At 40.4% G+C, this 24644-nt stretch overlaps 6 protein-coding genes across 10 annotated transcripts; 1 reads left to right on the top strand and 5 right to left on the bottom strand.

The window, feature by feature from the left end:
* On the bottom strand, window positions 1-1747 carry LOC108595024 (dynactin subunit 4). The gene has a single exon (XM_017980159.1). The coding sequence runs from the start codon at window positions 1672-1674 to the stop codon at window positions 145-147; it is 1530 nt and encodes a 509-aa protein (XP_017835648.1). The 5' UTR covers window positions 1675-1747; the 3' UTR covers window positions 1-144.
* A 630-nt stretch (window positions 1748-2377) lies between these two features.
* Window positions 2378-3141, bottom strand: LOC108595828 (protein transport protein SEC9). The gene is made up of 2 exons (XM_017981119.1): window positions 3066-3141; window positions 2378-3010 (listed from the first exon to the last, which is right to left on the bottom strand). The coding sequence occupies exons 1-2, from the start codon at window positions 3075-3077 to the stop codon at window positions 2612-2614; spliced, it is 411 nt and encodes a 136-aa protein (XP_017836608.1). The 5' UTR covers window positions 3078-3141; the 3' UTR covers window positions 2378-2611.
* Window positions 3142-5009: 1868 nt separating this feature from the next.
* Window positions 5010-5699, bottom strand: LOC108595847 (39S ribosomal protein L52, mitochondrial). The gene is made up of 3 exons (XM_017981137.1): window positions 5591-5699; window positions 5380-5528; window positions 5010-5322 (listed from the first exon to the last, which is right to left on the bottom strand). Exons 1-3 carry the CDS (start codon window positions 5637-5639, stop codon window positions 5137-5139), a joined length of 384 nt encoding a protein of 127 aa, XP_017836626.1. The 5' UTR covers window positions 5640-5699; the 3' UTR covers window positions 5010-5136.
* Window positions 5700-5759: 60 nt separating this feature from the next.
* Window positions 5760-6594, top strand: LOC108595400 (uncharacterized protein RAB5IF homolog). The gene is made up of 3 exons (XM_017980626.1): window positions 5760-5937; window positions 6019-6122; window positions 6181-6594. Exons 1-3 carry the CDS (start codon window positions 5824-5826, stop codon window positions 6374-6376), a joined length of 414 nt encoding a protein of 137 aa, XP_017836115.1. The 5' UTR covers window positions 5760-5823; the 3' UTR covers window positions 6377-6594.
* A 26-nt stretch (window positions 6595-6620) lies between these two features.
* Window positions 6621-7562, bottom strand: LOC108595399 (probable U2 small nuclear ribonucleoprotein A'). Its single transcript, XM_017980625.1, has one exon. The coding sequence runs from the start codon at window positions 7469-7471 to the stop codon at window positions 6680-6682; it is 792 nt and encodes a 263-aa protein (XP_017836114.1). The 5' UTR covers window positions 7472-7562; the 3' UTR covers window positions 6621-6679.
* A 1165-nt stretch (window positions 7563-8727) lies between these two features.
* Window positions 8728-24638, bottom strand: LOC108597149 (F-actin-uncapping protein LRRC16A). Of its 5 annotated transcripts, none has more exons than XM_033295117.1 (20): window positions 23827-24638; window positions 18039-18136; window positions 17152-17202; window positions 16960-17088; window positions 16817-16900; window positions 15914-16140; window positions 15693-15854; window positions 15539-15636; window positions 15308-15349; window positions 14723-14910; window positions 14590-14667; window positions 14204-14537; window positions 13162-14149; window positions 12101-12260; window positions 11794-11868; window positions 10311-10929; window positions 9872-10252; window positions 9633-9806; window positions 9083-9501; window positions 8728-8860 (listed from the first exon to the last, which is right to left on the bottom strand). In XM_033295117.1, the coding sequence occupies exons 1-20, from the start codon at window positions 23861-23863 to the stop codon at window positions 8765-8767; spliced, it is 4440 nt and encodes a 1479-aa protein (XP_033151008.1). In that variant the 5' UTR covers window positions 23864-24638; the 3' UTR covers window positions 8728-8764. The 5 variants fall into 5 exon arrangements, with proteins under 5 accessions (XP_033151008.1, XP_033151007.1, XP_033151009.1 ...); XM_033295116.1 differs by lacking the exon at window positions 23827-24638 and adding an exon at window positions 22325-22416; XM_033295118.1 differs by lacking the exon at window positions 15308-15349.
* Between the last annotated feature and the right edge of the window lie 6 nt (window positions 24639-24644).

Raw genomic sequence — 24644 nt, 5'->3', positions numbered from 1 at the left:
TTCATAAATTTAGTAGTTGCAGTATCTTTGTATCTGTAATACTTTTACGCTTTACAAGCACAATTGTTGATTAATTAATAGATATTAATAAATATTGCTAAAAGCATGATAATTTCAATAGTTTCATACAGTTGTTATTGTTGTTTAGTTGCCAATGCTGCCAGATTCAATGAAAATGCGTGAGTGCAGCGCATGTGTTGTGGGATCCTTTTTGTCTTGCGTGTTAGACACGGTGTTGACATAGGTATACTGCATGTAAAAGCCCAAGGTGACCAACTGACCCGGCTTTAGCTCTGCATCTGGCGTGAACTGTAGACGCAGCAGTACTTTGTTGGCCTTGCGCCAGACTATAAATTTGGGCTCCTCGCTGGGGGCCTGCACATCCTCGTCGAATTCCTTGGAGTCATCACGTTGGCTCAGCACAAATGGCGACTCCAGCGGTACTAGCTTAGCATTGGCCACGTCAAGCACTTCGCGCTTTATCTCACGCGTGGAGTTTTGACGCGATAGAGTAACACCAGTGGCCTTGAGCAGCGGCGAGGATGTCACAGCCTCTTCCTTGATGCGGCACGCTTGCTGTAGCACTTCCTGTGGCGCCGTTTCCAGCAAACTGATGGTCATGTCGAACATGGTAGGATTGGTGAACTTTAACAATATAGCATTGGCCTGTCCTGGCTGCAACGGCTGCTCACAACGCACCATAACCACTTCGGGCACATGATAGCTGGCAAAGAGCTGTATGCGATACTTGATAGAAGTGGGATGGTACTCTGGCTTGATGAGATTATGCTCGCACTGACGACAGCGCAACGAGCGCTTGATCCACAACGAGCGGCGCTGTGGATAGAGCTTGTTAACCGCTTCTGGCTGATCCGCTGGCTGACTGTGACGCTGCGAAATTGTGGTAATGCTACGCAAATTTATGGGCTGTGTAAAAATGTCTGCGGGCAGATCGTCCACTTCCGCGCTTGCCTCAGCTGGAGTTATATTCACTGGCTTCGTCTTGGACAGGTTTTTATCGCTCCAGCCTATCTGGCGGCGTATCAAAGATACAGTCAAGCCAGTGCGATCGGTTAGACTGGGATATTTGTTGTGCTTAGGCGCCTTGCGCCGCTGAAACTCTTGCTTCTCCTGCTTTTCCTGTAGCACCAGCGACTGATAGTACTCCATAAGCGTGTTGAAGCGTGCCTGGTATAAGCTCTCATTGTCGGGCCAAGTGCCAGTGGCCACGCCCTGATCCGGTATGCCTACATCGCGTGTGGTCCAGCGACACGACAAGCAGGATAAATAGTACATTTTCTTAGTCGTCGGCAGTGCAGAAGGCTTTGTACTGGGCGTAGCAGGGCTAGAATCTGCACCACTTTCGCCCTCTTTGTCTTTATCCTTGCTCTCCTCCGACTTGCGCACCACAGGCACGGCAGTGGCACGGGGCGACAACGTATGGTGGCAGCATGGACAATCGAAGCAGTTCGCACAGCAGTTTTTCTTGTGGCGCGCCTCCGTGGATGGGATATTTTCCAGACAATTTGAACAAAAGTTTGACTCGATTTCATGCGAAACACAAAAGCCACATCTTAACTTTGGGCAGTGACGACAAAAGAACAACTTGTTGATGGGATTCAATATGCCGCAGGAGCAGGCGTATTTCACAGGACTTGGTTGCATAAAACTCATTTTTACAAGCAATTACTGACAATAAAAATAATAATTGCAACTTTTCGACCGACTTTTTTCATATGACGCGTTCACAGCGATGGGAATTACTACCGATAAGAATTCGTACCAGGGCCGTACAATTATAATCGAAATAGTAAGCAAGTGATATTTATCCCCAACAAATCGACTCTTAACGACTAACATTTTATAACGTATACTTAACTTAACATAACTTATTTTAAATGAACTTATACTTATATCTTCAATTACTGTTACAAAACATTTTAGACACATATTTTTAAGTATGTTTATGATACTTGTTATTAATTATTTGCTTTGTGTATGCTTAAACGCTAAACTAACACCTGCATGTTAAAATATGACGGAAACGCAAATATTTGGTTTAATGCTTACATGAATAACAAAATACATACATGAATTAAATACAAATTAACTTTAACAGTTAATTTTCTATTAATGCAGATTTGAAGTAATAATAGTAAGTAGTCTATATAACTGTTAACTGGTCAAACTAACATGCAAGCTGTTTGTGCCCTAACCTTTTTGTTTGCATGCGCTCGATTTCTTCTACTGAACGAGATCGTCGTTCTTATTTTTTATTTATAGAATAGTTTGATAATAATGCTTCTAATAGTATTGTATATCAATTCAATAACATTTTAATTTCCAAAGTACTTTATTTAATGAAGACTCACTTTCATTCATTTACTTTTAAATAGCAATAAAATTTATGGATTATCATAATAGTAATTGTATAATTAATGGGGCCTTATCGCTAATCCAAGGGTTAATATATGATAAGTTTAAAATAAGGTACTTGTAGTTGCAGCAATCACAATGCTTATGAAATAAATCTAGTTATAAATACTATAGTTTAAAATTAGAATTTACAAACATCATCAGTCTGTACTCTCAACACGATGTAAGAAAACTTTTAGCCAAAGAAGTTGGGCACAAAGAGCTTCTTGCGCTTCGTACGAGTTCTTCTATAGCGCAAAATAGGGTCAACTCCATAACTATCATAAGGATTAAGGCTGCGCTGCTGTGAGGAGGAAGAGGATGATGAGGCACCTCTGCTGGGCACAGGCGCTATGTAACCACTATCCACGTAATAGTATCCGGTGTCTAATTTATCCAAATTATTTGAAGTCAACGGCTTGCCATAGGTTATGGCATAGGAGCCGGCACCGCTACCATCGTAGCTGCTGCTACTGCTGCCACGCTCATAACTGTTATCAGAACTATCCAAATCGTAATATGTGGGCTTGGCACTGCAAAACAGTAGCTTGCTGGTGATGATGCTTAGCCAAAGGCCTAAACAGGTATAAAATTGCTGTAATGGAACACTGATTAGATGGGATTGATTGCTAGAGAGAGTTCGCATTTACCATAATATCCATTTTGTATCCTTATCTATAAATGTATGTGATTATCAGGATCTGCTTTGCTTGCTTGTTGATTGAGTTCTGAATGATTTGGTTAAGAGCACCTGGCATCTTATATACACAAAATACTTTTGCATCAATTCGCACCTAAATGCGAAAATATTTTGATTTTGTTTTTATCATTATTTATATTTAATTTAATTGTTGTTGCTTCTGACGCCGCAAACTCCCAACAACTCCCTCCCAATAATGACGCAATTTGAACAAATTTATATCATTAGTGGAAGTCAGAACATGATTCACTTTGTAGACAGTCTCTAATTAGCCGCGTGGCTATATTTCCAGTTTGATTAGGAAAACTTTTCACAATGCGGAAAGATTTCGACGAATCTCAAATCGCGCCTTTGTTTTTATTTATTTGCATAATTTATTAATAATATTTGCTTAGAACTTTGATTGCGATACTTAAAGTTAAGTTCAATTTATTTATTTGTGATTGTTTAATGTTTTTATCAAATACTTACGTATATAAATAAAATCATGTTAATTGAATAAAACGTTGTTGTGGTTATATTTATATAAATAAAGTCGCACTGTATGCAATGCGTAAACAACAACAAACTGTAGGCAATGTTAATAATCTTGTTTTCTATAATTTCTTTATGGGGCCCGAATTGTAATATGCCAGACGCCATAAATAATAAATGTAAATATTTTGGTGGCTGCAAATGGGGTGTGAATAAGTTTTTAAAAAGAAATTAAAAATGAAAAAAAAATTAGGTTATGGCTTATTGCTTGTTTATACATTTATTAAATTTGTTAAAGTTCAAGTAAGTCAAATTGTAATTTTCGTCATACCTCCTCTGAAACTTAATCGCTTATTATTTAGTTTACCATTCTGAGATCATCAAGTATTAACTATTATTTCCAAAAAATATTTGAAAATACCAGCACCAATGCTAGCTATTTAACGACAACAGGCGATTATGAGAATTTTCAATTCTATCTGCTGCTCAATTTCATTTGGTGAAACAGTCAGATATTACGTATACGCCTCTGGTGTCGTTGAGCCCATTCTACACCGTTTTGTGGTCAAAGTCAAATTAGTTTGAGCATGGTCAGCGACATGCTAAGCGCATTTACCTTTAGTGCACGTTTTTCCATGCACGTTTTACACCCAAAATGCCAATGCAGCCGCCAGGCTGAGATATATTGGTCTTCTCACTTTTAGCTGCTTCTATTTTGTGGCTATTGTGTTAAATTTCATAAAGGATTGCTAATTGAATTGAACAAACTTCTTAACACAGGCACACCAGCCAGTCTAAGTCTGTGTGGGAGTTTTGCAATGATTACGGACAACTTCAGTAGTAATTTTCCTTAGGCTAATGCTAAACAAGTGTGAAAGTAAATAATGAATAAATATGGCATTATTTAATTATAGCACTTTTACGTCAAATCAATTGTTAACGTTGACAATCAAAGAATGAATGTGGAAAATTTTTAAAACTGGCCAACTGGCAGCCCAGACAGCTGTGAAATTAAATGCGCTTTAACGGTGCGTATGCGCAACAGAACGTACTTCAACTTTCAGCCGTATTTCGCTGGGCAAACATTATCATCGTGCAAAATATTTCACATACAATTGTGAAGCACAGCCAGTTTCAAAAATTGGCGCACAAACAAAACTGTTTAATTGTTAATTAGAAAATCATATAAACAGTTTAAAAGTCGAGCAGCTTTCGAGTTCAAATGCGAGTTCGTATTGCGCAGGACGGGGCGGGGCAGGCGGTTCACTCTTTACCTTCTTACCAACTAGCCTACCAAGCAAATTATTGACTTCCTTATTTACAATTTTTAGTTGAAATAAAGTTTAGTGTACGAATCGAAGGCCTACATTAAAGCACTATATTCTCAGGCTTAATTTGCGGTACAGGTTTAATCGCAAAGTGCGTCAGCAGCAATTTAACAAATTGATTAAGATTTAATTATTATTAATTTGATTTAATATGAAAACAACCTGCTACTGTCAGGCTGTGATATAACATTAAAGAACTAATTTAAACAAACTCTTGGCTCACTGCTTCTTCAAGAGCAGTGGTCCCTTTGGCTTCAACTTGTTCTTCATGACACGATCCCTTTCGGCCTGTGCCTTTGCCTTGAGTTGTGCATGACGCTTTTTCGCAAACTCCAGTTCGCTGCTGAGCTCCACAATTTTGGTAGCTATTTCTTGCTGCTTCAGCAAGCGTTTCTTCTGATTGGACTGCAATGGTTTATAGTAAAAGAAAATTGTATATTTTATCCAGCAGCATATACTTACACCCAGTGGTGTTGTTCTGCCATCCAAATATGTGTAATCAGGCAGATTTGTCAGCGGCCCAAATGCATTGGGATTCTCCGGCAATCCCTTAGCGGCGCGCCACTTCTGGTCAATGTGACGAGCAGCGCTTAGAGTAAACTGGCGCTGTGCTATAATTGAAAGCACATGCAATTAATAAACATCAACATATAACGAGCTTTAAAACACTTACCAGCAATTGTATTGACGCAGCTAATAGATAATTTTCCAATTTTAAACATTTTTGTTGGTAAAATAAAAACACGCTCACATAACCACAAAACAGCTGTTCACATTTCGATGTATCGATACACAAATTGATTACAGCTGGTCGCGTTTTCGATTATATACTGCAAATGTTATCGGCACAACACTTGGTGAAAAAATATTTAATTAACTAAAAATTTAACCCAAATATAACAAAAAATGACCACAAAAACTAGCACAATTGAGCGCAATGCCAACGGCGCTGTCAAATCCAGCTCACTGCGAGAAATCTGCGCGCGCGCATTAACCAAATCGGAAAAATGGGATGACAAGGTAAAGTACAGGCGCCAGCACAGGCCAATGACCATCAACGTGTTTACCTTTAACTACGTTCGTATATCTATTTCAATACAGGACGAGTTTCTGGATGTAATCTACTGGTCACGACAGGTATTTGGCATCATACTAGGAATCATCTGGGGCATAGTGCCGCTCAAGGGATTTCTGGGCCTAGTGCTGTAAGCGCTGCCTAATTATAGATTTAGCTATGGAAAAACTAAATGAACATATTTGCAGATTTGCCGGCATAAGCTGCGGTGTGGTCTACTTGTATGCCATCAACTTTCAAAATGTAGATGAAGATGCCTACGGCGGTGCCTGGGAGCTAGTCAAAGAAGGCTTTATGACCTCATTTGCCGGCTTTTTGGTTACGTGGATCATCTTCTATACGGGTCTGCACTACGATACAATAATGGCGGCCAAGGCATCATAATAGTAGCAGGCATATCACAAGCAATAAACAATTCCAATCGATGACAGCCAAATCCCATAATTTTTGTTCCATGTAACTGTTTGTTAACTTTTTTAGCCAATTAACTGATTAATTAATAATTGTGTGCATTTGATTTGAAAATACTATTTACACCGAATGCCAGTTTGACATTTTTCTGTGAAAAATACAAGCCAGCACACTGTTGAAAGCAAACTTGCAACCTCTTCCAATTGTTTTCTTTCTGTTTTTTTTTATTAATTATTAAAATATTGATCTACTGTAATTAGTAAGCAGCTACAGAATCTAATAATCCATGGCCACTGGTACTTGATCGGTGGTGACACCATTGTGACCGTTTAAACTGATCTCATGCTGGAACTTTTCGGGTAATTGTCCACTTTGCAATATCTGTGACAGTCGCTCAACCTCAGCTAGCGAGCTGGCGCGCTTGATGGCTTCACGTATGCGCTGCATATCATCCGGATTGGCAAATCTACCACTATCGCCCCCAACTTTGCCAGTGGTCGCTTCGGCAGCCAGCGCTGCTGCCGCATTCAATTTGGATCTTTTAGCTACTTCCTTAAGCATGTCCTTGCCCTGTTTGGTGCGAAAGAATTCTTGTGCTGCCTGCCGGTCTTTCTGCTTTATTTTGCGAAAATCAAGCAAACGCAACTGTGGAAACTTGTACGCCATGTACTCCCGATAGTTTGGCTTGGTGGACACCGGATTTATAAGCAGGCAAATTGTTTCCAGTTGCTTGAAACCCGCAAGCGGCTCCAAATCGCTCAGCTCTTGCAGATTGTTGCCGGTCAGTATAATGGAGCTGAGACTCGGTACCACTTCTTCAAGTCCATCGCTTATGCGCAAAATGCGATTATTGTTCAGCAATAAGCACTTGAGCCGCGGCAAATGAGGTAGATTGTCCAGCTTACGTAGATCATTGTCAGACAGATCAATTGTGTCGAACTGGTCCAATGTGGCGCCCAGATTTTCGATCTGTGGAATTTTATAGCCGCGCAAATCGAGTTCACGCTCACGGCACGGATTTATGTATTGCATCGACTGGTTTATTAATTCCGGAGTTAGTTTCACCATTTTGGCGATGTTTGCACAATATTTTAAAGTACAAACAGTTAAAATTTGTTATTTTTGTAAAATATTAACAAACGTAAACCAAAGCGAAGCAAGTTGACAACAATGAGGTAAGAAGAAGAAGCATCACGTCATCGACGAGCCACCACAGTAATCGCGTACGGTCACACCCACACTCTGTACGACGAATTAGAAATCGAGCACGGCGAATTCGAATTATGTTTGTTTTTAAATAAGTAACGCTTTGTAGTTTTTGAAATTGCATTTAATTTGAATTTTAATACATTACAATAAAGTTTCAAGTGCTTAGCTTTAATGAACACGTTACATTAATTCGTTTGTTCGTTTTTTTTTTTGTTTTTTGTCTTTCGACTACATATTTGAGCCAACTATCTGAAGAAAATTGCAATCGCGCTAAACTTGAAAGTGGTTCGGTTCGGTGGTGGAGGACTGTTTCAAACTCTGTTTTTAATAAACGTGGTGCAACTACAAGTGTTTTTCATTAATGTTTAATTATCATCAAGTTTACTATAATTCGTTAAATGCATTTGTTCTTGTTTTTTTGTTGTTTGTTTTTTAATAATTTGTTATTAATTTGTTTCTAGTTGCTTAGTGTAAATATCAAAAGGAAAAACAGAATATTTTTAGTTTATGAAAATAAATGCATTCGTTATGATCACGTTGGACTCAAACTATGTAAACAGATTGTCGTTTTTATACGAATACAAATTAAGAATACATATATTTGGAAGCAGTTATAAAAATATTATATATACTATATCAATTTTCTTTTAAATTTGTTTTAGGCCATTAAAGTAGTATTCAATGCACGCAATAAAACTAAGAAATTATTGCGTGTATGGATTTTCAATAGATTGAAAAAATACATTTATTTTAATATTGTTTTGTATATAATTGGCACTTAACTCATTTTAAAATACACAATAAAAATATAGTACACAAAAACATTGCTAGTTTTTGATTGTTGTTGGGATAAAAAAGTATATATATAGTAAAAATAAATAAATCACGATTATTTAAAAAAAAACATTGCCAAATAGTTAAACAATACACACGCGCCATTGCACATTAATTAAATGTTTCAGTACAGATATAAAAGTTGCAACCTTTCTTCATCTTATTGTTTTTTTTTTTTTTTGCCAAATCGATTACTTTGTCGTGTGTGTTGGTGGTTTCGTGTGGTGTGAACGTGTGTGTGTGTGTGTGTTGTGGGGGGGGGGTGAGAGGAAGCGTTTTCTTAGGATTGTTGAGTGAGGGTATTTTAAACTAGAGAATCTATAGTTCAACGACATCCTCTTGCGTATAGGGCGAGTCTCTGTCTCTAAACAAGCGTCGCGTCGAGCTGCGCTGAAGGCCTTCAACTAATGTCTCCTGTGGGTGTAAAATGAGCTATTTGAAGTGTGCTGACTAAAATACATACATTTAACATATATACTACATGGATAGACTAAACACAAACTACAACAAGCATTACAAACTTATAATAAACAAAGCACACAGACATAAATTTATGTAAAGTAATGAAGCTTTGAGCCACAATAAAGCCACAGACAATGCTTGGGTATGATATGCTGAGTTGACAACGCCTCAAACCTCGAAGAGCGTGGAGATCTGTTTGCCTGCAATGCGTTTGACGCCATTGCTCTCTGCACAGCTGCTGCTGGTTGTCTTCGACGACAGCTGACCATTGCGCATGCTCAAGATCTCATTGCTTATGAGACTGGCACAGGCCATAGCATGCTCCGTGCTGCTGCTGCTGCTGTTGCTACTGCTATGATCGCTGTTAATGATGGTGGTCTTGCTAAGCGTTTCCTGCGTCTCGCTGTTAATGCTGCTACTGCTTATGATTCGCGTTCGCAGCTGATTGTTTAATACTGTTGTTGTTGTCGTTGTTGTCGTAGATGTTGCTGCTGCACTGCTGCTGTTGGAACTATTGCTGTTGGTGCTGCTCGTGCTGATGCGATGAGTGCTCAACATTGTTCTGGGCTTTATGGCCGGCTTAAGGGGTAGATCTAGTTTACAGTGGGTAACAACAGGCACAAAATAACATAAAATGAAATAATAAAATACAAAAACAAAATAATAAAGTTGCTCTAAGTGCAAGACATGCTCATGCTTTCGACTGCTGCTGCAGTTAGTTTACCTAGACGACTTAGTCCAGCGGCCAGCTCACGCACGGATTTCTTTTCCATGGCAGCACCAGGTGTAATCCCCACAATGCTGCCACCACCGCTGCCGCCAGCTGCCATGGCAATGCCCGGTGTAATGCCCACAATAGAACCGCCGCCACTCTGACCAAAAGGCAGCACCTCAACATCTACAAGGAATCACATAAGCGGAGGTTAAACAAATTATAAACGCTTAGCATATTTGCTGTCCAACCTTCTTCCAGCGTATCGGGCGTTGTTTTGGTGGAGTCCACGCTGCCATTGCCTGCTGCTTGCAGCTCGTTATTGTTTGTCTTGGGCTCGCTGCCCACTACCGACCAGGGACGTGGCTTTTGTAGTGCTATGGGCGTGCGTAATATGCCATTGCCTGCCTTGGCATCCATGCCAGCCTTGATGCTATCGCTGCTGGGTGAGCGCAGCTTTTCGTCTCTGTTGCTTGCCTTGAGCAAAGCGCCGCCTGAACTGGGTGTGCTGTCCTCCTGCCCCATGCCGCCGCCTTCTGTGCGCATTTTAACCAACGGCGACTTGCGTCCCACGAGTGGCGAGTACTTCTCCAGATTATCCGTGCTGCGTGAGCGTGTAGCCCAAGAGGCGCCTGCAAAAGCAACTACAAGTTAGAGCAACCAATTCAAAGCGCTTACTGCTGCACTTACTCTTTAGCAGTGGTGACTGGCGATCCAGCTTGATGGGACGCCGCTCTTCAAGTATAGGCGTTGTCTCCTCTGAAGTCATGTGTCCATTGCCATCACGACTCATCGTTGGGCTGTCCACAAACGAAAGCGAGCTGCACTCCTCAGAGGTGGGCGACACCAGCGGCGTAAGCGTTGTGGGCGTCACTGAGCCCGGTCTAAAGAAGTGATCCAGACCATCGCCAATGTCACGACTCACACCCGCAGCACACTCAGTGTTCACCAGCGGACGCGTTGGTGCACGCGTCTTGGCACGCTTCGGTCTGCCCTTGACCAGATGCTGCAGCTGAAACGAAGCGCTGGGCAGCTCGGTAATCGAATCACAGCACTCATCCACGCCGCCATCGTCCAGTTGGGCATTGCTGTCGCTCATGTGTAGACTGCTGCTGATCGCAGTTGCAGCAGCGCTGCTGTTGGCGTTGTTAATGTTAATGCTGCGCGTATTCAGCTGCGAGGTGGAGCGATGCGACGACGGCGACTCCAGCAGATCGGGTATGTGGCTTAGACTGAGATTCTCCACCACAGATTGTGGGCGCACCTTGCGTGCTACGGAACGACGCTTTGTGGTCAGCAGTGGTGTGGCCTAGTGGAGGCGGCAGCAATTAGTAAACAGTTTTGACAATTCTTTATATTTAGTGAGGTTATGTTGTGGGGCGCTTGTGTGAAATGATGATCGAGGGGAGGGGTACAGAAAATTAAACTTAAACAACTTAAAAGCGCAATGAGGAAAGTGTTCAAAGAGATTGGCTAACCAAACTGCAAACAACAAAAGATTCTTGAGCTTTGCATTTTGCAGTTGAGTTGGCTTTAGATATAGTAGATATAGTATAGGAAGGGTAACTAGTTATAGTTGTAAAAAATAACTACTTACAAGGTTTAGATATTCCAATTTCTTTTATGATATTTTTTGTTTTAAATGCAATGAGTTTTTTTTTGTTGGAGACAAGGTTTATAATATAATATAATGGTATGTAATATTTATATATATAATATAAGTTGTTGTTGATGTTGTAAGTGTTGTTGTTGTAGTAGTTGTTGTTGTATGGAGATGATTACAAGGATAAACACGTTAGAGCAAGAGCGAGACAGAGAGATATACACATATAAGAAAAAAATATGATGAGTTTGTTGTTTGTATATAATACATATTAAAGTAAGTTGTTGATTTTATTATTTATGAGCTTCAAATGTATGCGTGATGTGTGTGATGGAATTTCAATGGAAATTCTGTAGCTTTTATCCGCAGTTTTTTTCGTTTCCATTTTTTTTTTTTTTTATATACAGAATTATTCTTTAAGTGTGATAAGCATGTTTGCAATGTCTACTTGGCATTTTTCATATACTATGCATATGTATTTGGCATTATGATTATTATTTTTTATTTCAAGTGTGTGTTGTATGTGCACTACTGCATCCACTTGGGCAGCGTTAGGTTATCAACACTTACAGTGGGCGATTCCAGACCCAGTTTGGGCAGTTCTGTGCCACGTCCACCAGGGCGTATAATCAATCCTTCAGCTTCCTAAAAAATGCGTATAAAAATAAATTATGAGCGCTTTCAAGTTTTTATGGTTGCTCGATAAGCGGTTATAGAGCTACTGACATGTTCCCAATTATATTTATTGTTTGTCTAGCGTTCGAAAGCAAAAGTATTTTGTGCTTAAGCCATTCACCCATACACATGACATCACAATTTGTTATTAAATTTCATAGATAACACCGATAACGTTCAAAATTCATATCATGCAACTTACATGGCTATACCGACTGCGCACTATGTCCGGCGTTTGCGGCTCGTCCAGCACCGATGGCGACTCGGCTATGCCCAGGCCGCGACGATAGCGTGTCAGTGCCTCCAAAACTTCATCTGTAGCTCGATCCGATATGGCAGCAGCCAGCGATTGTTCAATTTCACTAAAAAGAGTTCAAAAAGCACAATCAATAAATATATTTATATATTTTATGGCTGTGTAACTGGGACAAGCACTTTTGTGTTATTGTGGGTTGCTGGTCTTCGTCGGGACACTTGCGATAGGCTAAGCTACGCGCGCTGCTCCCACTGACGCCAGCGTTGCTGCCAAAGCAACAGCACAAGCTGCGCATTAAGCCCATTTTGTCTAGCAGCAGGTGCTAGGCACACACACACACAATTATATGTATACAATATTGAACAATAGTTTAGTTCTGCGTCGGAGCAACTTTCAAATGTAAATGCATTCGCCGCCGCCGCTGCCAGCCTAAAATATATTTTGTGTATATTGTTTGCTTAATCTTATCTCTCCTCGCTACTGCTTACTCACGCACACACACATACACAAAGAGAGAGAGAGCGCCTGAGCGGCAGTACGGAAGCACATGCGTTTGTATGCGTGCGCGCTCAGTCTCTGTTAGTTTTGGCAAGCTCGGCTGCTAGGAACGGAACGAGAGTTTCGTTCCAATCTGTTTGCCAATTCCACAAGGTCGCAGACGGAACAACAACAACAGCTGTTAAAACTGTGATATCGCAGCAAGTGATAATTGTAAACACAGCTTTGCATGCATTTTTTGAGGGATGCCAATTAAATCGCAGGGCTGCAAAGCTAACTATGTATCTAATAATTACTATTGAACGATTTCAAATAAAAATTTACATAACAAAAAGAATCTGCACATTCTAAATAAAACTATTAATAAATATTTGTGTTTCTTGTTGAGCAACTTTAGTTAGAATTTCCAGTAATAACAAAACAGAGCAGAACCAGTTGATAAAGCATCTGTTATCTTTCTTTGCTAGTTTCAAGTTGTCTAATTAGCACATTTCAGTTCGATTACTCACCCCACTTTATTCATGATCTCACTGCCCGCATTGTTCAGCAGACAATTCTGTAGAAAATCTTCGGGTATGACGAGACGTTCGTTGAGCGCCTTGCGCAAATCCTGCACAACAATCTGGTTTCCCAGCGTCTTGGGACACTGCTCCACGCCAGTGCGTATCATGGTCTCCAAGGTCTCCTCCAGATAGCTCTTGATGGTGTAGCTCAGCTCGCTGGCGACGCGCGTTAGCTTCGTCTCAATGGGATGCGCATCGCTGCGCACCGCTTCCTGCAGCTTGGGCATCAGTTGCTTGCAGTTCTCGGCATCGGTGATGAGACGCTGCACGGCGCTGACATTATCACCGCCGCCTTGGGCTATCGACAGCGTGTCCTGCGTCTCAGCCACCAGCTTGTCCACCAGCTGATGCGTAGAGCTAAGCATAAAGCCATGCTGGAGACGAAAGCCCTGGCCATTGGCACGCTTGAGGCCATTGCAATTGCGTTGCAGCAGCTCCTGCAGCTTGCGCATTACTGCATCCGTTTTCTCTGGATGATTCTTGAGATGCGGCGCTATGTCAAACACGGGAAAGGGTATGGTGCGCATGCTGTGGTTGTGCTCCAAGGCGTACACAATGTCCGCATAGCCCTGCAAGGTGATGCTGTTCTTGTCCAGATAAATAGTGCGCAAGCGATTGTTTATCTGCAGCGCTTTGGCCAGCAGACGAGCGCCCACATCGCCCATATAGTTGCCACTAATGTCCAACTTTTGCAGATTCTGATTGCTGCCCAGCGCATTGATGAAGTCGTGCAGATCATGCTTAAGCTTGTTCTCCGACAGCACCAGTTCCGTCAAAGGGAAGTCATCCTTCTGTATAAGATTCACCAAGGCATCCATGACAGTGGGTATATGCTTGGGCTTCATGCCTGTCAAATTGCGCGTCAATTGCAGCGTGCGTATTGATGGATTCTTCGAGATGGCAGTGAGCACAGGCGCCAGCTCCGCATCCAAGTCTAAAGCGTGTTACAATTAGTAATGTGAATTGGTAATATACTGGCGAAACATACTGTTATCACTTATGTCCAGGCTCTGCAGCACACGCACGCCATGTATGCAGGACTCCAGCACATGTGCGCCTTGTGTGCCCAGCGTGTTGCTGCTCAAGTCCAGATGCAAGCCGGCAGTGGATTCGTTGCAGGCCAAGCCCAATAGCAGATTTTTCAAAGCTTCCATGGGCAGCTTGCAGCCGGCAATGTTGAGATGCTTTAAGCTCAGTGTGCTGGTGAAGAACTGCTTGAACGATGGTGGTATCTCTTTGCCCTTCTTGGTGCTAAACGAATTATGCGATACGTTCAGGTGGGACAAGTGCGTGGCACAGCCGCGCAGCAAAGCGCCAAATAACTAAAAGCGAATATAGAGTGAGTGTTCAAAATATTTAAAGCTATATACGCACATTCTCCAGTGTTATATCAGTCGAGGCTAAATCCAGATGCTCCAGCACATTGGGTTGAGCCAAAAAATTGTGCAAATTCTAAGGCAGAAACAGAGAATTAGAATTTGATTGTGTAAGTTGCGCTGTCACTTACAGTTATATCATCTTTGAGACTATTGCCGCTTAGATCCAAATATGTTAGCGAATTGGCAATGCTTTGATTGAGCGACAGCGAATGCGACATCTGGTTAACACCCTTGGAAGTGAGTCCACAATGAGCCAGCGCCAGTTTGCAGAGTCCCTTGGAAACCTTGGCTATGGGGCCAGCTAAGTGTATTGCACCTGCATAGAAATAAAACATTAGTAAAGCGCTAATCAAACATAAGTATAGTTAATATGAAATGCATTGCAATTTTGCAAGAGCCAATGGTTAATGAAATTTCGATTCGAAAGCAGCGTTTACGATATATATATACACAGCATATGTTATATGAATTGACCTGTGTGCTTGCCAACAATTTGGAATCGAAAAACTTGAAATTTTGAATGGCATTACACACAAGACATGGATGAGCGCTTAGATACGCTTGCAGTAATCTTTAATTAACAATTAAATGGCGTTTTGAATTTAATTTACTGCAAGGGCATTTGAATGTGAATAGCAATGATAACAACATTAATGATAAACAAATGCAATAGTTTATAAGTGTGTGTGTGTTAGTGCTTTGCAATGGCAAACCTTGTACAATTTTTCCAAGTAGGGCGCACAATGAGCTTGCTCCTACAAGTTGAGCACGTGTTAACAACGTGTTAATTAAACAATATGTACATGTATATTAATAAATTATGTATAAGGAGAGAAAGGGAAGAGAAATGCATTAATTGGTTTTAACAAACGCACACGACTCGAGTACAAAAATGCAAGGAATGAGCTTAAATACTATATAGATGTGTGTGTGCCTGTGTGTACCTTTATCCTCTATAAGATTGTGGCTCAGATCAATGGTGCGTATAGCCGGACTGCTGTTTGTAATCACAGATATCGATAGCTTATTTAGAAAATCCCATCTAGAAAGCAAATTTAAGTTAATATTACAACATTTTGTTGCTGGCTGGCTACTTACCTTAAACCTAGTGCCTCCAAGTGCAGCTCCTCCAGCCACATGGAGCGCTTGAGCACGTGTAAAATGCGTTCCAGCGTTTCATGCGATAAACGCATATGCGCCGCCTTTAGACCACGAAAAAACGTGTTGTACTCCAGGGCGGAAACAATGGCCATCAAGTCTCTGTAAGAAAATAAATTTAGTGTCTTTAGAATTACTCTTTAGAATTACAAGCTACTTACTTGGGTTCCAGATGATCAAAGTCGCGCAAATTGAGCAGGCGTGTATCGTGCGATAGATAAATGGTGTCCACATCCCAGGCCACTTCCTCGCGATATGGCACGCCATGGAAATCACACATGCAGGCATATTGTGCACTGAAGCCACCACAGGGACCCACATTGCGTGGATCAGAGGGTCGAAACTCTTCCGAAAATATTGTCTCGCGCTCCGCTGGCTGTATATCAATCTGTTAATAAAGCAAAACGTTACAGGTTTACATGGCGTATTCTTAATTTATGTTTGTATATTGACAATGCCATTCAACACCTAAGCCAGCAGCAGCTTGCGTGCCTCACAGCAATTATGTGGCAAGCGTTCAACACGCCCCAGAGCTTACTCATCAACATGTAAAGTTTTTACAACAATCGTAAACAAGTTGGCTGCTCCTCAAGTTTAGTTTTGCATAATTGCAAATTTAGAACAGGCAAAGTCAAAACTGTAGGCATTACAAATGCATTGAATTATTAAATTCAGCTTTTAAAGCTTAATTGAGTTAACAATAAGTCTGTGTCAGCGAGTGGGTGAAATGCCTGCGTTAAATTTAAAATTAAATTCAACTTTAATTAAAGTCAAATGCGACGAGAGCGCAAGAATTCAAAGTGAGAGCGCGCGTTGCTTTCTTTTAATTTTAATGCCGCGCTGGCACACCCAAGCAGAAAATATTATACACTGCTTTAAATTACAAACTGCGTAAATTAATCTACAAGTATTTATATAAATAAATAAAGCGCCTAATACATTATTAATAGCTGCTAATCAAGCTATGCGCAGTATTGGAAACATTATATACATAGTATAGTTAGAATTCTTGGAAATTACAATTGTATATCACATAATATTGATCATTCAGCAGTGCTGCTTACCTTCCTAATAATATACTTGAGAGGAACTGTTGGAAATATTTGCTTAATGGACGAGGCTAAATCGGTTAGAATTACATCAGCGTTCTGGAAATGAAATTTTTAATATTAAATGCAATTTATAAATTTATAAACGCTGCGCTCACCGAGCTAAAGTTGCCCGCATCGCCGGTGGTGACGAAAGAATATGGCCGATCGTTGGTTATAATAGAGAAATGTGTAGACTTTTTGCTCTCGACGCCCGTTATGTCCAGATAGTGGAAATGACATTCGATCTGGAATTTAAAGAGCGCGTGTAAGCAAAGTCAAGCATTATGTTTATAGATATTCCGACTTACCTTTGTGGGCACTTTGGCGCTGAGTAAATAAATGCGAACTGGTGTGAAAACCTGTAAGAGAGCAAGAGTTCGATGAGTCAACTAGTTGGGCATAGCGTGCGCAGAGTTGGGTAAGGTAAAAGGCAAGTCTAGGCGGTAAAAGTTGCGAGTCACTCAGGCGAGTCAAGTGCAGTCTACAGGTGAAAAAGAGAAAGAGCGCGCAGCGCTGCACGCGTAACTAACTCAATTTACTTTTGACTTTATAGTTGTAGTTAATTGAAAATCAAAGTGTGAGTGCTTATAATTCATTTAGACAGCGCGAAAATACAAAAACAGTAGCCAAAGGCACTAAACGAAATTCGAGTATTGCAGGTAATCGAATACCTTAGGCTGTACCCTTGCGCTTTAAGCGGCTTTTTGTTTGCAATTTTCCAGTTATTTGCAAGCAGGCAAGAAATTAGCCTAGACAAAACGCCGTTAAGCATGCTATAAAAATATCAATTACGTTTAAGCTTAAACTAAATGCTCTAAGCTACGCCTGCAACCAAGTGCTCAATATAGTGCTGCTTTTAGGCCAAGTTACTAGCAATATAATTGGCAGCTTAATACAAAAGACTTGGCAAGTTGCCTTTAGTGTAAATGGCCACTCTTTAGTCTAGCATACCCTATGCTAAAGCTTCGCTGCGTTGATATGGCGAGCTAAAATTTGTGGTTGCCGCTGCCTGCAGCGCAGCGTCCTGGCGTGCAATTTTATGTACAAATTAGAGTGCCGTATGCCGACTGGATCGCCCTGCCCCCAACCAGCTGCAATTGACAGCAGCATGTTGAAGAGTGTAGAGTGCACAGCACTTGGGGCAACAGCAATTAGCAGATGTTGTTGTTGTTGTTGTTCTGTTCGTTGCACTTACCAAGACACGATTTTCCGTTTTATCGCCTTTCGTTTCCAATTTGACCATATATTTGACCAAGATCTTTGTATGGCGACCCAAAATGGATTTGACGCTTTCTGCAATAAAAAAAACAAAATGAATAATTAATAATTGCAATGCGAATTGCACTCTTTGTAGCTGGAGCACGTAAGCAAATAGTAATTATAAGCATGACAGCAATTTGGCAACAGTTAAGCATATTTGTTGTTTAACAATAGCTAACAGTTTATATGTTATATATATATATATATATATAGTTGCAATGCATTATGCATTGCCGCATCGCTTGCTTTGCATATCAATTTGGTGGCTTATATCATAGATCGTCTACAATTCGTCTATGCATCTATGTGTGTATGTGTGTGTGTGTGTGTGTGTGTGTGTGTGTATTTATATTGCCTATTAAGTTTGTGTGCTGCTCAAAGCAAACACGTAGGCAGCTTTTTATGAAGGCAACAACAATTGAAGTCACTCACAGCTTGTAGCCACCCTGGGGGCTTGACAAAAGCAATGTACTCCCCCCACACACACACACGCACACACACACATCCATTGCCAGCTACTTAACATAGCGACATACACACAACGATGACGAATTTATTCAAAGTGAGATATTTCCATGTGCATTTGATAATGCGAGCGAGCTCTGGGCTCGAATGAAGTGCGACAGTCTAGCAGGAGCAGAGCGGAGGGGGGTACAATGGGTTGCTTTATAGCAGGTAGAGAACTAACTGATTGTTCTTCTTATTGTTGTTGTTGGGACAAGTATTATGTCATGCGACAGGCACGCCAAATCTGAAGTATGCCCTGGCACAGGGAGAGGTTGCCTGGGGGGTGTGATTATGACTCCTTGTCTGAGCATGTTTTAGCCCCACTCCTCAGCAGACATAAATTGAATTGAAATGTCAAAAATTGCGCCAACTTGGCGCACATAAATGAATGAGACTGTTGGAAATTTTAGATAACTTAATTAGTTAGCAAATGTTGCGTTATTATAACAAATTACTCAAAGTATTATTGCTATACTTTAAGCAATCGATGTGCCTCTATCAAATTCACATAAATATTGCAATTTCTAGTTATAAATTTCCAGCATATCAAATTTCAAAAGCTCTTTGCTACACCAATCCACACTTAAAGGCAGTTAATTAAGTCTTAGCGCCAACAACAATAACAATTAACAGCCCTGACCACACTCACTAAACAAGCCACCAAATCCAACAATAGACACACACACACACATAGTGAGACTCTAGGCCTACTCTGCTTATGGCTAACATGTATTTATTGTTAGCACGCACAGACACGCACGCTAGACAGACAGTTTCACCCACTTTTGGGGCGCCACAAAGGCTCAAGAACAAAAGCATAAATTTTTAGCGCTACTTGCTGCGCTCAAGTGGGTGGCAGTGGTGGGCTAGAGACGCAGCCAAGCAGCAACATTGACAGTTAAACTAGCAAAACATTTGATTGTTTGGATTCTCCTAATTGCAACGCTCTCCAAACACCAAGTGAATGAACTCCCCAACATCTAGCTGTCTCTGTCTCTTAACTTTTTTTTTAGCTGCAGTCTCTTTCAACGTTGATTACTTTATGTCTCTCTCGCTCGACGCTTGACACTATGTCAATATCACAATGACGACGTCAACATTAAATGTTGATAATCATATATGAGAGCAAACGTTGTGGCCCTTTGCTAAAGAAGTTTAAATGCTCTATGAATAAAAGCAGTTGAAACTTTTGTCAACATAAAATGAAACTTTGCTTATCAATAATTGAATTTGGGCTTTACAATTCCACGAAATAATGCAATCAAAATGAATAGCTTCAGCTATTTCAATAAACAAATTCTTATAAAGCTTATAAAAATAAATTTGTACATTTGCTATAAGTTTAGCTTTGAATCGTCGCACACTATAGCACGATGAGTAAGATTTGTTAATAACAAATGCATACACATACATTTTTCATTTAATTACAATGTTACATATCTGGCATTGGTCATTGCGAATATCTATATACATTCATTACTCATGTTCCATAACGTTATCAGCTCTGTTGGTGCTCAACTGCAGAGTAATCTCATTGCCCAAGTCTGGACCACATTTCCGTTTGGCGGAAATTCAACTTTAATTGCCAAAAGTCTGCGCTCAACATTTTTGCAGACAGTTACCTGTAACAAAACGCTTTGGAGAGTTCATTGTACTCAAACAAGAAGTTGATCTGAACTGATTATAGCATTGACAAGAGCTGCTATGAAAGTTTGCAGCAACATGCACAGAATAAGTTCTGACCTAATTTTGCAAAAAAAAGAAAAAAAATATTTATCATTTTGCCTGCGCACACAAACTCTTGACAATAGCGTAGAGCACTAGAGTTCAAAATACTCCAGCGCGTAACAAGTGCAGTTGCAACTGTGTGTGTGCGTGTGCGTGTGTGTGTTTTGTCTGAGCCCTTTTATTACAACACTTGTGTAGTTTGTTGATTGTGCATTGTTTGTTGGCTGTCAAAAGCGCTAAACATGCGACTAAACAGTTTGACAGTCATAGCATGTCAAACTTTAAAGCTCCACAGCTGTGCAAAAGGATTAGGCACAATACACATGCCAAACACAGATACATACAAAGCCTCAGCTGCTGCTATAACGGAACCCGCACTGTTCAATAAACAGCCGCAGCCCGCACAAAAGAAAGTTTAGTTTTTTTTTTCTCTTATTATTTATTATTGCTGCTGCTGCTGTTGCTGTTGGCTTTATTTTCGTTTTCTGAGCAAACCACTTTATGTTAATTTATATTAGCACAATGAGGTGTGAAAGCATGCAAAGAGTGAGAGCGAAAGAGAGCGCAAGTGAGAGTGCTTAGACTGCTATTAACAGCTGTAATGCTTAACATATAAACAGCTGTAAGTCGAGCTTTAACAGCACTGCAGCTTAAGTGGCTTACACATTTGTTTTGCAGCTTAATTTTTAAACAGCAGCTGCGTCTTCAGTCTTGCGTAGGCGTGCGCTCAAATTTATTTGACCTCAAAACTCATTTATTATTTTATTTTTGCCAGCTTTCCAACATTGTTTGTAGCTTACGCTCTCGCTCTCACTCTCTGCACTCTCTCGGCTCTGTGTCCAAAAATAAAACTAGCACGGGTCAGGCATAGAATGCAGTGCACTTGTTGTTGTAATTATTGTACCATTTGTTGTTGTTGTTGGCTGACACAATTTTCACCTGAGCGACCTCAAAATTGAAAGCCAGACTATAACTCGCCAAACTGTGCGTTAGTTTTTCGCGCTTTTGTTTTGCTTTTTCTATTTCTATTTTCCACTTCTTTCTAAGCTGCTTTTGTGTAGTAGCTGCCAAACGAGTTCTTCCAAATTGTCAGAGACCCCAGCTGTATCTCTGTGTGTGTGTGTGTGTGCGTGTGTCGCTAATGAGCTAAAAATGCAAGCAGGACAATCTGGAAAATGGAACAAGCTCAAAACTGGCACAAGCTCGCGCTAGAGTGAAACAGCGGCAGCGAAAGAGAGACATAGAGAGAGAGCAAACGCGTGAGCTTAAAGCATTAATAGCATGCAATTTTTTGCCATTAGCTTGACAATTGGCAAACGCTTAATTGGCTGCATAAATTATATAATTTATAAATACACACACACATACATATACATATGTATATGTGCGATATCTAGGTCAATCCATGGGTCAGTTACAGCAAAAGCCAATTTGACCTTCGGATGCTGCAATTTCCATAGTTTTGCATATTTTTAGTCAAGCAGCAGCTATTCAAGCAGCTAATAAAAAGTGAAATTATAGATACATATGTATGTAGCTATTGTTTTTATTTGTCGCCACATTATGCAAGTTGAATTTGTTTATCGTTTGCCAATGCCAAGCAGCAAATTAAGCTAGCGAAATAAGTTGATAGTGACAACGTTTATCTATTTGCGATTGCACTTACCAACACTTGGCAAAGTACAAAGCGTAATTACTTTTCACTTGTAAAAAGTTAATTTGCACCCACGCACAATTTGGCTTAGCCAGGTAACACTGTTTAGCAACTCAAGAGAGTGTCATTAAAAACAAAAAGTTGAAAACAACAGAATTTCCGTTTAAAAGAGGTGCAGCTGAAGCTAATCGAGCATTTTATGAGGTGCACAAAAATAAATTGAAGCCCCCTTCGCTCTCTCTCTCTCTCTCTCTCTCTCTTTGGTCAGCAGGTATGTGTCACACACACGCACACACGTGCATATTTACAACTTTGAAGTAACAGCAGCTCACCTTCATCATTAGTTTTCCGCACTCCGTCGCGTATTTGCAACTCAATAATGCGACGTAAATATTGATCAATGTGATTCATCATTTCGTTTGTGTACATCTTGTGCACATTTCCCACATAAATAAATAATTTATGCAAAATAATAACAACAAGCTGACTGCTTGCTTTAGTGGTAACTTCAATTTCAGCACTGAGTATGAAACGGCGATCGTTGAGCGCTTATCAGCACTTTTTGCGCACTCGCTTATCAAATGCCGCTCACCAAGAGAGCGGCAGTGTGTGAGAGAGATAGAGAGAGTGAGCGCACACTTGTTGGGTGTGGTGTGTGTGTGGGCAAGGTGTGCAATTGACACACTGAGCAACAAGATAAATGTTTAATTATTGACTAAATGTTAACCAAGTGTACACTATGCCATAAACTAAAATGTTAATAAATTTGAAATTGATGGGCTTCCATACAAAATTTCCAATCACTTGTTATCTACAAAAAAGCACCAACGATAAACATAATTTCAGTAAGCCAAACTGATAACGTTGCTGCAGTTAAAAAATAAATATATGTAGTTAATACGCTCTGATGATTAATGTACAAAGCTGAACACAAAGAGGGGGCAGCAGGTGTCCAAATCGCTTTAAATTCTAATAACAAAACACACTCGATATATAAATCAGGCCAGGCAAATGGGCAACTGAAGCAGCGCCTCGTTTACAGTTTGTTGTAGTTTTTATTTTTTCACGCTGGAATTGGCCTGTGACAACAATAACATAAATAAAATTGTCAATTTGGTTAATTTGTAGCGCTGTGGCATAAATTCTTGCAGCTGCAACAGCTGCAGCAGGCCTTAAGCTAAACAAATAATATTCAAAATATTTGTACTGCATTCTTTCTAACGTTTGCTAATTGAGTTAGAAACGTGTAGTAAATTAATTTGTTTGTTTCGCTTCTAATTTTGAACTTTTGTGCCATCAAGCGTTAAGAGTGATTTCCGCTAGCAATAGGCATAATAATAATTCTTTATAAAATTGCTCATAGTTATAGTTTAGCTTGAACGCACATGCATGTAACCCTTTTAACTATTAGAATAAACATAAATCAATGTGATCGTCTGTTGTTTTGCTTGTTGTTGTTGCTGCTTTCAGACTTTCAAACGAATCTGTGTAATTAAGAAAACGGCAAGTATGCGCTTCTCAAACTGTAGAGCAAAACTGTTGTTGTTACCTATGGAGCGAATGCAAAAAGGAAACCCCAACAGCGCGCGCGGGGGCGTCAATGTCGGCAAGTGGCGTGTCTGTGTCCGTGTCCGTGTCGCATTGAAGCCAAACGGAAGTACAACAAAAAACGTTGAAAACAAAAACAAAAAACAGGGGATGCAGTAGTCACTGCAGCAGCAACGGCAAGAAAGATTGCAGTTAGCTGCAAGCAAAACAAAGCGATGTGTGTGTGTGTTCGTTTGTGTGTGTGTGTGTGTGTGGTGAGAGAGTTAGCTACATGTCGATTACTCACCATTGAGGTCCTTGGTTAATTGAGAACGCGTCGACATTTTGACTGGCCTTTTGTTGCTGTTGTTGTTGTTGTTGTTTATATAAAATTGTTAGCGAAAGTAGCAAGCAATGAAGTCAAACAGGAATAACCAGCAAAAAGGGCCAAGGCAAATTTTTGGCGTCTTCTTCTTCTTGCTGTCGTTGTCGTTGTTGCTGTTGTTTATTTTGCTTGACACGCCTTGCAGCTTGCAGAAAAATAAAATAAAATAAAACTGGATTTATTGCAGGCGCCCGCTTTGCATCCTCCTTCCAAATTCTTGCTCAGACATTTTCTCTTTGTGTGTGTGCTCGTTGGTGTGTGTGTGTGTGGCTTTCACAAAATTCTTTTTACTTTAAATAATACACAGACAACGCACAATTTCAACTGTTTTGCTTTTTTTTTGTTTTTTATTAACACATACACGACGACGCACACGCTTTTCACACGGTTTCCACCCCCGGAAAAACTCGTCGAGATTTTCCTTGCACTTCAAATTTTACTTTAAAGCCTATGTTTAAGTTAAGTCTTGGTTAAAATGCTCTTGTTTAATTTAAATTTGATTATTTGCTTTCGTTTGTTGTTGTTGCTTTTTTTGCTCGCCTATGTTTGCCGTATTTCGCACTTGTTTGGAAAATATCAAACACTTTGCTGTATTAAAACTATCACTTTATCCACCGGTTATTCTATTGATTAATGAATTTCGCAGCGGTCTGCAACAAATTGCACTTAATTATTAACAAATATCAGGCGCTGGCAAAAATGCGCCGCCCGACAAAGAACCGCACGTCCGTTCGTTTGTG

This window comes from Drosophila busckii, chromosome 2R (assembly GCF_011750605.1).
Source record: "Drosophila busckii strain San Diego stock center, stock number 13000-0081.31 chromosome 2R, ASM1175060v1, whole genome shotgun sequence".
Lineage (NCBI taxonomy): Eukaryota > Metazoa > Arthropoda > Insecta > Diptera > Drosophilidae > Drosophila > Drosophila busckii.
This window is presented reverse-complemented; position numbering and strand designations above follow the sequence as displayed.